The sequence below is a fragment of the Mus caroli genome, unplaced genomic scaffold (genome assembly GCF_978045245.1).
Source record: "Mus caroli unplaced genomic scaffold, Mus_caroli_1 scaffold_17, whole genome shotgun sequence".
NCBI lineage: Eukaryota > Metazoa > Chordata > Mammalia > Rodentia > Muridae > Mus > Mus caroli.
The window spans coordinates 90,695,324-90,708,637 of NW_028227272.1; the positions used below are offsets into that span (position 1 = coordinate 90,695,324).

The following is a 13,314-nucleotide window of genomic DNA, read 5'->3' on the forward strand; positions in this document are numbered from 1 at the left end:
CAGGGAGCTTATAGACTTTGTGGCTATAGCAACTTTGTAGACTTGATAGAATAAAAGCACTGCTGCTCCGATCACCACCTTTTCCTTGTGTTTTCACAAAGCAAGAAACCTATTATTTCAGAAAAAAGCTTACAGGTCCTCCTGAGAGTGAATCTTGTGGGTTCATTTGCATACGCAGCAGCAGCACTGTGGAAGGATGAGTCTCTCTGGGAACACACCCAGTACAGTGAAGGGAGCAGAGGGTGGAGCCTTGTAGAATGAGGGAGGCATTGGTAATGAGGAGAGCTTTACATGGGGCAACAAGAGGATTCTGGGAGTGCCACGTGAGAAACTAGGAGAGGGAGAAGAATGAGAGTGAGAGACTGGACACTTGCAGGACAGAGGGACAGGCAGAGGACAGAGGGACAGGCAGAGGCAGAGGACAGGGGCAGGCAGAGGCAGAGGACAGAGGGACAGACAGAAGCAGCAGGACAGAGTGACAGGCAGAGGAAGAGGACAGGGGCAGGCAGAGGACAGAGGGACAGACAGAGGAAGAAGACAGAGGGGCAGGCAGAGACAAAGGACAGAGGGACAGGCAGAGGCAGCAGGACCTAGTGTGAGTGTGGCAGGTGAAGGGAAGGAGAAGTCTAGAGTCATAGAGGAGCCACTTTGTACAGTGTGGGAAAATGAGGGAAGAGGGTGCTGAGTGGGTAGAATTCAGAGTTTAGTTTAGTTTAAAAAAAAAAAAAAAGCATTAATTTGGGTATAATTTTCAGACCATCAAATTCACCAGGTATATAATTCAGCGATTTTCAGTGGAGTTACAGAGTTGAGCAGCGATCGCCATAATCACATTTCCATGACCTCAGAATGATCCTGTCTGTCTGTTTCTGGTCCACCCAGGCAACCACTTACCTGCTTCCCATCTTGAGAGACTTGCCCACCTTGGATATGTCATCCAAATGGAGTCACGGGATACATAATCTTGCTTGGCTGGCCGTTTCCACTAAGCTTATGCTTTCTTTTCCCTACCATCCCCCACCCCACAGCATCTCATGCCCCCTCTCCTCACTGTACATCTGTGTGTCTGTCTGTCTGTCTGTGTCATGATCCTCAGGATCTCATACATCTTAGCTTGGTCTTGAATTTACCATGTCTCTGAGGTTAACCTTGAACTCTCAGTTCAAGTGAATTCTCTTGTCTTACTGCCTAGTGCCATGACTACAGACCTGCTTACCACATCTGGCCAGAACTCCTGTAACAAGTACTTTACCCACTGAGCCATCTTGCCAGTCCTCTTACTTGGTTTTGCCAGTCTCCTAGTCTAGTCATACAGGACTGAATTGCTAAGTGGACCTCTTAGGTTGAAAGCACGCCCTTGGGTTTAATAAAGGCCCATTGATGGGAGGGGCCTTGGGCATGCAGAATTACCAGCCAGCCATAGGATATAATTTTGTTGGTTTCTCTCCTAGAATTAGTTTTGTCCATTAGGCAGAACCAGCATTCTTGCTTCTCTCTGCCCAGTGAGCTTGTGTCCCTCGGAATCTGTGAGGGTGGGAACTGTTTATCTCTATTTACCCAGTGCCTGACCTAGGAACCTGGCTAAATATTTGAATTGGATTGCCCAGTAAGCCCAGTCTGTGGACACAGGTCTCTCGTGCTCTGAGTTGGGGAGGAGCAGTGCCCTCATGTGTTTTCTGATTTCACATCTAGATCCCTCCTTCACTGTGAGGATGTAAGATGGACCCGGAGGAGCAGGAGCTACTGAACGATTACAGATACAGAAGTTACTCCTCAGTAATCGAGAAGGCGTTGAGAAACTTTGAGTCCTCCAGCGAATGGGCGGATCTCATCTCTTCGCTCGGCAAGCTCAACAAGGTGCTGGGGCACTTCCTGTGGGAGGGTGGCATTGGGGACGGTGGCATTGGGGAATGGAGGTGTCTTCTTATGGTGGGGAATTTGGGGTGGGTGGTTAGAACAGCTAGAAAGACAGAAAAGAACAACCAGGGCTTCTGTCGCTCAGACTCACCCTCGCCTGGTTCATGTCACTACATTAACTTCCAGTGTCTTTGGAGCACAGAAGACGGATAGATACTGTGTTGGTATTTTATAGTGTTGATATGGTGCAGTGGTCTTTTCTTTTTGCTTTTTGGTTTTTCCAGCCAAGATTTCTCTGGGTGTCCTGAGTCTCTGTAGACCAGGCTGGCCTCGAGCTCAGGGATACACCTGCCTCTGCCTCCAAGTGCTGGGGTTTAAGACGTGGACAACTACACAGGGCTGGGATGGCTTTTTTCCTTAAGTCTGTGTATTGACGGGATGTAAAGTGGCCAGTATTATTCAGTTATTCAGATTCGATGTGAGTGTGGGAGTGTGTGTGTAAGAGAGAGAGAGAGAGAGAATGTGTATGTATGTGAGAGAGAGTTGTGGAATTGTGTGTGTGAGAGAGAGACTGTGTGTGAGAGTGTGTGTGTAAGAGAGAGAGATTGTGTATGTGTGTGAGAGAGAATGTGTATGTGAAAGTGTTTGTGTAAGAGAGAGTGTGTGTGTGAGAAAGAGTGTGTGTGTGTGTGAGAGAGAGAAAGTGTGTGTGTGTGAGAGAGAGAGAGTAAGAGAGAGAGAGAGAGAGAGAGTGTGTGTGTGTGTGTGTGTGGTTGTGGAGAAGGATTGTGCTCTGGGAAGATCCAAGTGAATCAAAGGGGGCTCCAGCTATCTCTTTATGACCTTCCTGTGCTGCCCAAAGGGAAGGCTCTGCAGGGACTCTCAGAGACCACATGTAGTGGACAGCCACTGTGGTGAAGAAGAGTCTGTGCCCTCTGAGGTTGTCTGGCCATCACTTGGCTTTGGAGCATGAGTATCAGGTGGGAGTTGGAAGATTCCCATCTCTGTTTAGGTCAGGGGACTCCAGCAAACCCCACTGAGCAGAGGCTGCCTCCCTTTATCTTTCCCAGGTATAGGGTAGGGGATTAGTGAAGAATGGACAGATTGAGCCAGGTACACTGCCTGGACAGCTGTTATGTCCACTCCCATGTGCCCCTCTCAACACCTTCTTTCCTCTGAGGCCAGAAAGCAGCTCTCAGAGAGCTTGCTTGGCTCGCCTAAGGCCCTGGGCTCCAGTCCCAGCATAGGCGTGGGGGTGGGGCAAGCATCTCAGCCTGGCAGATGGCTGTCCTGGGCTTGGTGAGATAGGAGGTTAGTACTCATTGGCCAGGAAACTCCTGGTCTCCTGGAAGGGATGTTTACATGGAAATGTCACAGGCAGGCGCTCAATAGGAGAGACTAATGTCTACTCCTGAGGCCTGTCTTTACATAGGCTACAGAAGCCTGAGTCTCTGTGGTTGGACAGCTCCAGCCATGCTCAGGTCAAAGGGTTACTCTGAGAGGCATAGCTGGAGACTGAGGCATATCTTACTCCTCAGAGCCTGACCCACCCAGTGTCTAAGAGCACACACCAGGCTCCCTGCAGAGGGAAGTGAAGGAGGGCTAGGAGCTGAAGGCAGCCTGAAACACAGGATAAGTTCAAAACCAGCCTGAGCCATTGTGCTGTTTCAGAAGCTAACAAAAGGAAAAACAGGAAAGAACACTGTGCCTGTTTATCTCAGAAAAAAAGCAGTTGTGATCCTCATTTCTGCCTTTCAAAAAAAAAAAAGGATTTATTTTTAATTTTAAAGTGTGTGTGCACGCGTGCGCACTGAGGGTTGTGTACAGATGAGGGTGGCAGGTCCTCCCTATGCTGGGGTTACAGGTGGTTGTGACCCACATGATGTGGATGCTGGTAATCAGACTCTGTAAGAGCATCAAGCACCCTGAACCACAAGCCATCTCTCCAGCCCCTCCTCTGTGGGTTTTTAAGACAGAGTCTCACATAGCTCAGGCTGGCTTTGAACTCACCATATAGCTAAGGTTGGCCTTGAACTCCAAATGCTCCTGGCTCCTCTCCCAAGTGCGGGGATTTCAGGTGTTTATCACTGCATCTGGCTGTTTTTCTTGATTGAGATCCAATGCATTTGTCCACTTTAAAGTGTGCAGTGCATGTTTTTTAGTACATTTTACGGTGCCGTGCCGCCATGGAATTTCTCATTCCAGAAAAATGTCATCTTGCAGAAGGAAACTGCCACTGAACCGCCTGGCCACCTACCTGCATGCTTTATTCTGCTGTCTCTCCCTGGGGCCCTTGCACTGGAATCAAATTATGCAATGTTCAGTCTTGAGTGTCTGGCTCATTTCACACAGCATTACATCCACAAGGCTCACCAGTGCGTGGATAGATTGTTGCCACATGTATTGTGGCCACATGCCATCTGGTTTTACAAGACTGAAGGCTAGCCTATCTTTTGAAGGCTAGCTTTTTTTTGGCTATTGTGAGTAGTGATATTATGCTTATTTCTGTATTTTTTTTTGTTGTTTTCTTTTTTACAGTCATGCCTCTGTGTGGGTGAGCCTGTGCCACTGTATGTGAGGGGGTGTAGGTGTGTGTCAGTGTAGGTCAGTGGACACCTGATAAGAATCTGTACCTTCCACAGAAGTGGATGCTCACAGTCAGCTATTGGATGGAACACAGGGCCCCCAATGGAGGAACTAGAGAAAGTACCCAAGGAGCTGAAGGGGTCTGCAACCCTACAGGTGGAACAACAATATGAACTAAGCAGTACCCCCGGAGCTCGTGTCTCTAGCTGCATATGTAGCAGAAGATGGCCTAGTTGGCCATCATTGAGAGGAGAGGCCCTTTGGTCTTGCAAACTTTATATGCCCCAGTACAGGGGAACGCCGGGGCCAAGAAGTGGGAGTGGGTGGGTAGGGGAGAGGGGGTATGGGGGACTTTTGGGATAGCATTGGAAATGTAAATGAGGAAAATACCTAAAACAAAACAAAACAAAAAAAGTATTAAAATAAAGTTTTCTAAGTATTGCATGGTAGAAATTTCAAAGCAAAGTGATTGTACGCATTAGGAAGAAATGTACTGTGAATATTGACAGTGCACATTAATGAAATTACTCAAGAGCCCAAATTATTGTTTGGAGTTTCTTTTTCTAGGGCTCAGTGGAATGGTTTGTTCATTAGGAGCACAGTTTCTGTGGTTTTCTATATTGATTAAGCAAATTAAACTATCTAAACATTTGTTTACTGCAAAAAAAAAAAAATCAGCAGCTTCTTTTACCACGTGGGGCCTGTGTATTGACCTCAGGTCCTCGGGCTTAGGGGAAAGCATGGACTGACTCGCTCAGGGAGGGCCAGGCTGTTTATTATGACAGTTGTGCCACTGTTCATGGCTCCTAGCAATGCCCCAGGACACCATCTTCTCCTCATCCTTATAATACTGACCTTCATGGGGGTTTTTTTGAAAATAGCCCTCCTACTGTATATGAAATTACAACTCATTGTGACTTAAAAACATTTGTGTGTTTGTGTGCCCTCATGTGTATGCATGGGGATGTATGTATGTACACATCTAGAGGTCAGAGGACAAGTTGAAGGAGTCATTTTTCCCTTTTACCATGTGAGTCCTAAGGACATCAGGTTTGGAGTGAGGAACCTTTGTTCGTTATCTCTCTAGTCCCCGGAGAGGGAGAGGGAGAAAGAGAGAGAGAAAGAAAAAGGGAGAAAGAGAGAAAGTGAGCTATCAAATGTATGAGTGTTTTGCTGGCATGTATTCTGGGCACTGTGTGCCTGCACAGAAGTCCTGGCAACAGGAGTGTGTGTGGTGGGTAACGTAGCCTCTATTTTTTGGAAGCAGAGAGATGAGCAGTGGTGCTCAGTTGACCTCTCTTTACTCAGCCTAGGGAATGGAACCGCCCACATTTAGCGTGGCTCTTCTTACCCCAGTTATGATAGTCTAGAAACTTTCACACAGGGGTTTCTCTCTCTCTTGTCAAGTTAACAGTTGATATTAACCATCCTGTCTAGTGTAGCTAATGCTTGCCTAGTGGGTCCTGACTCTACTACAGGGGAGTGATTATTCTGTTGTCCCAATTCAGATGAGAGAGCTGGAGCCTAGAGAGCTAATCTGTGACTATGAGTACAGCTAAGGCACCGGGGCTCTGTCTTCCTGCTATATTCCTGGTGTCCAGGGCTATGTCGGTGCTGGGTCAACAGTGTCTTGGATGTTTTAAAGGGCTTGGTTTCTGAGAACAACAACTTATACCTAACGTTACTCTTGCTGCTTGTCCTAATGATGTGGGAAACAGAGAGAGTGGCTTCAGCAAGAGTGAACAGATCCTGAGCCAGGGACTGAGGCAGTGCAAGGGGCTCTGCCGTCAACACACCTGACTCCTGAGTCGGATGGAGCTGGCAGGTTCCATCATCCTATAGGACTCATCTTATTTCCACCTACACAGCCCTCATTAATATAAACTGAGTCCACTCATCCCTTTCCAGGAGGAAGTGTGGTGCCGAACACCTGACCTCCCTAAGATTTATTCACTGAGGTGACCCTATTTGTGGTATTGCAGTGGGTACAAGTTCTAGTTAACAGCTTACCTTTGCTACAGATTTTACCCAAGAAATCCCACCCTGTCATTCAGGCAGTATTGCTTGTCTCTTATCCCCTCCAAAGCAAGGAACAAGATCGCATGTATCTCAAGTTGGCCTCAAACTCAGCTTTCTTTTTTTTAATATTTATTTATTTATTTATTTATTTTATGCATGTGAGTACACTGTAGCTGTACAGATGGTTGTGAGCCTTCATGTGGTTGCTGGGGATTGAATTTTGTAGTACCTCGTTCGCTCTGGCAGGCCCCGCTCGCTCAGGCCCAAAGATTTATTTACTATTATATCTAAGTACACTGTAGCTATCTTCAGACACACCAGAAGTGGGCATCAGATCTCATTACTGGTGGTTGTGAGCCACCATGTGGTTGCTGGGATTTGAACTCAAAACCTCTGGAAGAGCAGTCAGTGCTCTTAACCACTGAGCCATCTTGCCAGCCCCAAACTTACCTTTCTGCCTACCCTTCCCCACCCCGCCCACCATAGTGCACCAGTGTATGTGGTAATGGGATTGAGCCCAGGGCTTAAAGCAAGGGACCACTCAGCTACAGCCCCAGCCCTGTGCCCACATGCCTTGTTCTCTGCTGCTATAATCAGTCAGCGGGCCAGAATATCCAGCTAAAGGGTTTGCAAGACTTGAGTGAGGCAGAGTGACAGTAACAGTCTGCTCCCAGCTTGGCACATGACAGCTGTCGTTTGTGGGGAACTTACTGTGCGTTAAGGAGTTGCAGTGCCATATTGTATAGTATTTGCCCTAGGCCTGGTGGTGCTGGCCTGGCCTGTTAGCACTTGGGAGGTTGAGGAAAGAGTGTGGCAAATACAAGGCCTGGGCTCCAGAGTGAGCTCAAGGCCAGCCTGTGCGAGTTAGTGTGACCCTGTCTCAGAATACAAAGCAAGGGAAGGGCTTAGGTACAGCTCTGTGGTAGCACCCTTGCCTAACATGTGAGCCTGTATTTTCAATCCCCGCACTGTCATGCAGAATAAAGTAGAATAGATAAAAAGCTACTAGATAGATAAAAGCTACTTGCCATCCTTGCTCGGGCCTCAGCCAGTGGAGGAGGGCTCAGGCGGCCAGCCTGACTCAGGAGCTAGGCTGTTGTCGGACTCTCCTACCTTTTCCTGTCAGTGTTGTACGGTGGAGAACAGGGTGTGCGCCATCTCACGGCCAAGGAGCCTTCCTCCTTTGCCCAAGTGAGGCGGGTGTGATTGTGTCGTCAGAAACTGTTAGCTAACTCCCTTAGGTCAAGCAGCTGTCAGTGGCTGCTGTATGCTGAATTGTACTTATCAAAATCCTCACTTCTGCTCCCTCCGAATGTAACTGTATCTGCAAATAGACTTTTGACAGAGATGATAAAGCTGAAGTGAAGTGATCAGTATGTGGCTGGAACCCACTGTGATGGGTAGCCTTAAGGTCAAGGGCTTTGTTTAGAGTCTCATTATGTATTCCTGGCTGACCTCAAACATGCTATAGAAACCTGGATGCTCTCATAGAGGCCCACCTGCCTCTGCCTCCCACGTGGGAATAAAGCTGAGCACCACCACAGAAGGGGAATATTAGAGCCAGGTCTGGTAGCTCAGGCCGAGGCAAGAGGACAGCAGGTTTAAAGGCTGCCTGGACTATAGATAGTCTTCATAGGGGTCCCTTCACTGGCAATCCAGTGAAGACTTCAACCTAATAACATAGAAGGAGATTGGGAGGGCTGTGGCTTACCCACTGTGCTTAAGACCTTGGGCTCAGCTCCTAGTCCTGCAAACAAAGAAAAAAGGAAGAGGGGACGTGGACACAGATGTAGATATCATGGGTGATGAAGACAGGGCTCAGAACAACACACCTGCCATCCAGGGAACACCATGGGCATGGCAGACTACCAGAGCTGCTGGGAGGAGCCACTGTGCTGACACCTGAAGTGTCAGCTGAGAGTGACTTCAGCTGCTTTCTGTTACAGGACATCATTTAAGCCACTCAGTGCATAGTATACATTGTAGTGGATTCATCAAAGGATGTCAGATGCCATAATAAACTGCACATCTCCAGTGCTGGACTGTTGCAGCAACACAAAGCCCAGGTTCACGTGGAGTAGGAGGCTTTACTGCTGGGACAGTACCCAGTGTGATATCGAGTCCTGACTACTATGAAAGAAAGCTAAATGTGGGCAGTGGGGTGCAAGGAGGCAGTGGCTGTTGTTAGACGGAGGTGACTCCTCTCTTTTAACATGACGTTTGAGCAGAGGCCTGAGGGAGCAGCAGGGAGGCGGTAAGTGATGTTGGCATGAGTCCGAGGCACGGTAAAGGGATAGGTGTGGTCTGGTTTAGAAACAGAGTCTTAGAGGAAAGAGGGGCCCCTGTGGTTCAGTCCCTTGGTTGTGGGGGCCCCTGGGTTTTTATAGGGAGGGAAAGGAGGAACAGAGCAGGAAGGCAGCTACCAGACTTGTCTGACAAAACTAACTATGGAGGCGTCTGCCAAGGCCATCAGACATTCTGGTGTATCTGACGCTAAAGAAATTTCCTTTGGTAGTTAACATTTTAACCGGCGAGGACGGGCATCTCTAGTGTAGTCTTGAGACAGGGTCTTACTATGTAGACCAGGCTGGCCTTGATCTTGCAGTCCTCCCTGCTCAACCTCTGGGTGCTGGGACTGAAGGTGTATACCACCACGCCTGGCTCTGGGTGGAGAACTCTTTAGCAGAGCTAGAGAAAAGCAAGGGGAAGGGGCGGCCCTGTCACAGCCTGGTTGTCCCATGGGGATGTTGGAGACCGCCTCTTTAAATGTGGAAGGCAGTGGAAACAGAGGACCCCTGCAGCAGCCCGAGGACTTTGTGTGGAGGCCTGTACTCAGGTGAATTCAGGATTCTTGGCTTTGGGGCAGAAGAGAATTTCAGGGTGAATCTGTATGCTGCAGGGACGGAGATTCTTAAGAAAAAGTTTTTAACGCCTATTTCAGCTGGGCAATAGGGGGACAAAGAGGGGCCCCGAGGAACAGGACAGTTGGTACCCACGGTGGGTGGGCCTCTCAAGAGAGAGCAGTGTCAGGTGTCTTGGTGATGACTGTGTGTACGGTTTGGTGGCTTTTGAAGTTAGATGGCTCCACAGGCTTCTAAGGAGCTGCTATTTTTATTTTTCCTTTTTAGGAAATGGGACCCAAGGGTGGGTCCTGAGGTGTATAGGACAGGATTTCAGGGTGATAAGACAGAAATCCAAGGTCGCAGGAATGCAAGGAGTCCTTACTGTGGTGAGACAGGGGAGTTGAGGCATGTGTGGGCCATAAACAAGCTCCACAATTCAGTTTATGAGACTCTTGGAAAGTGGTGGGCTTTGCAGATAAGAGGAGTAAGGATAAATTCAAGGGTGCGTTCACTCTAGCATTAAGCATGGGTCAGAGCCATTTTAACATTCCTACAGGAAACTCTCCATGGAAGGAGAAAACTGCCCCGAGTAGGCAACCTCCATCGTGAACTTACTTATATATAAAAATTCTATCCAGCTGGCTCTAGACTGCAGCCAGACTCTGGGGTGGGGGCTCCTTCCTTCCCCTCCCCATGCCCCTCTTTTCATTTTCCCTGAGGTCTGTCCTGTCTCATAAGGACATCAGTGAGACTCCCTGGAATAAGTATACCCCACATGCCTCACTATATCCCTGGAATAAGTATACCTTTGAAAGGGTCCGTCTTCTCGTGCAGTCCATTTGAAGGTATTGGGTGTTCAGACTCTGCTCAGGCAGTGATTAGTAGGTCTGACAGTCCAGATGACTGACCACAAAAGCTCAGTTCAGATGCTTTTTCTCACCCACCAGCAGAGGCTACAGTGTCATTTCTTCAAATCTTTTCACTGCCCAGGAGCCTTGTGGAAACCTTTGCCTGTGTAGTGACGCTGAGGACCTGGCAGTGACTCAGGACAGGCTCCACCACTCCCTACAGGCTGCCTTCCTGATGACTTGAGCCCTGGCTCCAGCATCTCAGAACTCCTTTAAGAAGGGATAACTCTGTGGGGCGTCCTCTAAGTATGCATCCTCGCAGTATGGGGCCTCTCTTCTCTGCCCTGACCAGCTACCCCAGCATTCCTCACTCCCACTGCCCAGCCCTAATAAGGAGAGTGACGAGATGCCCATTCCAGCCGTATGAAACCAGGCTGTCTCTCTCTTCACCCCCAGTTCTCCATTGTTAGCATGTGGCACTGTGGTTTGGAGCTGTGGTGTTAGCTGCTTGCTGGCAGCCTTCTAATGCTCTCCACTGATGGTGATCAGCTCGAACCCCTGCTTCCAACGTGTGGCCTCAGTGCTCAGGTCTGGTGTGTTTGCCCAGGACCGGGTTTGGATGACATCACAGCCTTTACTGTGGATTATAAGGACCTTGGTGACTCAGTTGCCCAATGCGAGCCACTCCAACATGACAAGGTGGAAGTGGGTCTTTTGGGGATGCAGACTCTTCTGTCTGCAGAGGAGTCTACTGCACTTTTAATATTTTGTAACCAGTATAGTCTTTATTTATTTTGTGCTCGAATGAAAGAATTTTTTAGTTCATCCTTTCCAGTCTGCTGGAGGGATAGAAGTTGACCAAGTTCACACAGACGGTTGCCTCTGCAGTGACCAGTAACTAAAGGCCAGCAGCATGTACTCCAGCAGAAGGAGGTCACAGTGCAGGAGGCAGCTAGTGACCTGGTGAGTCCCTCTGCTAAAGACTCAACCCCCAAGTGACGCTCTGGAGAAAGCGTCATTAGTAGTCAATTTGATAAGGTCATAGGGTGAGCCCTTATCTGATAGGACTGTGCCCTTGGAAGGAAAAGAAGGTGCTCTCCCTCTGTCTACCGTCCAAGCATCCACGTGAAGACACAGCCAGAAGGCACTTATCTGCAAGTCTCCAAGAGACCTGGACCAGCTGTCCCTGGACCATGGCCTGCGGTACTGTGAGGTAAAGCTGTGTTGTTTAAAGCACACACTCCACAGTATTTTTTTAAGGCAGCCAAAGAGACTGATACAGAAAGGTCGGAGTTAAACCTGGCAGCTTTTCAGTCCATACAACTGTTTGGACATGAGCACCAACCTTCAGGCTGGCATTTGAGACTAATATAGGCGTTCCTGTTTGTCCTTTAGTGGGCCCCGCCCCCTCCAAGCTTTATTGACACACAGTAACCTGAGCATTGTTATAAAAACCCAACTGAGCCACGACACCAACACTGCACATACTAAGTGTGATTTGGTGGAGTTTTGACATGGGTACAGCCCCTTGAGCCCCTTGCCACTGTTAAGACTGTGAGTCAGTCCCCTCCAGAGGTTCCCTCTTGATATATTTTATATTCATATCTCCAGACAGCTGTCTGTCACCCTCCTTTCTGTCACTGTAAATGAGTTTGCTTTTAAAGACGCTTTCTGTAACCAGCCAGGTGTGGTGGTAAAGGCTTGTATTCCCAGCAGCTGGGCGATAGACGCAGGGGACTTAACAGTTCAGGTCCAGCCTCGGATACATAGTTTTACAGTTAGACTGGGCTACCTAAGACTGTCCTCAAAGTAAACTAAATGAATATTTGTATAAATGGGCTTGTCCTGTTACTCCTGCTCTGGCCTTTCTCACTCACCCAGGCTGTTCTGAAGGTCAGCCAAGAGGTAGATACTGATAATTCATGTACCTTGTACTGCTGAGTAAGATACACAGATACACAGGATCCATTTCCAGGTAATAGTCAGTTGAGTTCCTTCCAGTGGATATGTTTTAATTTTTTTTTTCAACAATTTGTGTGTCTGTGTGAGGATCCCCTGGAACTGGAGTCACAGACAGTTGTGAACTGCCGTATGAGTGCTGGGAATTGAACCCGGGTCCTTTGGAAAAACATCCAGTACTCTTAACCATTGAGCCATCTCTCCAGCCTGTCTTAATTTTGTAAACATTTCTCTGTATGTGTGTGTGTGTATGTGTGTGTGTGTATATGTGTGTGTGTGTGTGTGTGTATGTGTGTGTATGTATGTGTGTTTGTGTGTGTGTGTGTGTGCATGCGTGTGTGCGCAGGTGCATGTACCTGGGCTCATATGGAGGCCGGAGGAGGAGGAGCTGGAATGGCTTGGAGTTACAGGCTCATTCATGAGGGAGCTGAGCTCCAGACCCACCCTGTCCCTCGGGATTGCGCCAGCACGTGCTCTTGGCTGCTGAGCTGTCTCAGGCCCCCACAGATAATGTCTTGGAGGCCACAGTTTGCCAGCACGATGCTCCATTCTACATCCTGCCATCTATAGGAGCTGCAGCCCTTCCCTGCCTTTAGCCCTTGGTGTGGGCAGACCTGAGCCACTATTCAGAGGGAAGGGAAGATAAGTTCATTGTGACTTGTGTATTTCCCACAGATAGACAATTAGAATATTAACATGGGCCACTGTAAATTTATTTCAATTCCATAGACATAAAACACAAAGACAATTGGAAGAGCCTTCCTTGTTGTATACGGTAAGAAATAATTAGAAGTAGCTCCCAGCAGTCAGGGAGCGCCTCCAAGTAAATCACAATGTGACAGTAAAGTGACCCATGTGCCCTTCAGATGACGGAGGCCTGTGGCCTCGCAGGAGGATGTACTCACGGTAAAATGAAGGGACAGAAAAACAAAGTGACACTTTCCACAAAGCTCTCTCAGTCCTGCATGTATGTGCACACATGTGCATGCACGCATGTGTGCATGGAACTGCAGGCATCTGCAAGAACTGGTTAGATCTCTTGGAACTGATGCTCCTAGCAGTGATGAGCGGCCCAACGTGGATTCTGGGAACAGGACTCAGGTCCTCTGTAAGAACAGAAAAGCCCAGTAAGGTTTAATGGCACTCGTGCCCTCCACTTACATCTTCCAGGCACACTGGCTGAACAAGTGGCCCAACAAGCC

The 13,314-nt window shown here is 48.4% G+C and overlaps 1 protein-coding gene across 5 annotated transcripts in view; it reads left to right on the forward strand.

Moving 5' to 3' along the window:
* Positions 1-13,314, forward strand: part of Dop1b (DOP1 leucine zipper like protein B) — a 117,212-nt gene that overhangs the window by 1,949 nt on the left and 101,949 nt on the right. For all 5 annotated transcript variants that reach the window (XR_015045668.1, XM_085832051.1, XM_085832054.1 and 2 more), the window contains exon 2: positions 1,693-1,857. Coding sequence is in view for 4 of the 5 variants with exons in the window: in XM_085832051.1 (XP_085688177.1) it covers positions 1,720-1,857 (138 nt within the window). In the remaining variant the exon portion in view is untranslated. The remainder of the gene's footprint in view (positions 1-1,692; positions 1,858-13,314) is intronic.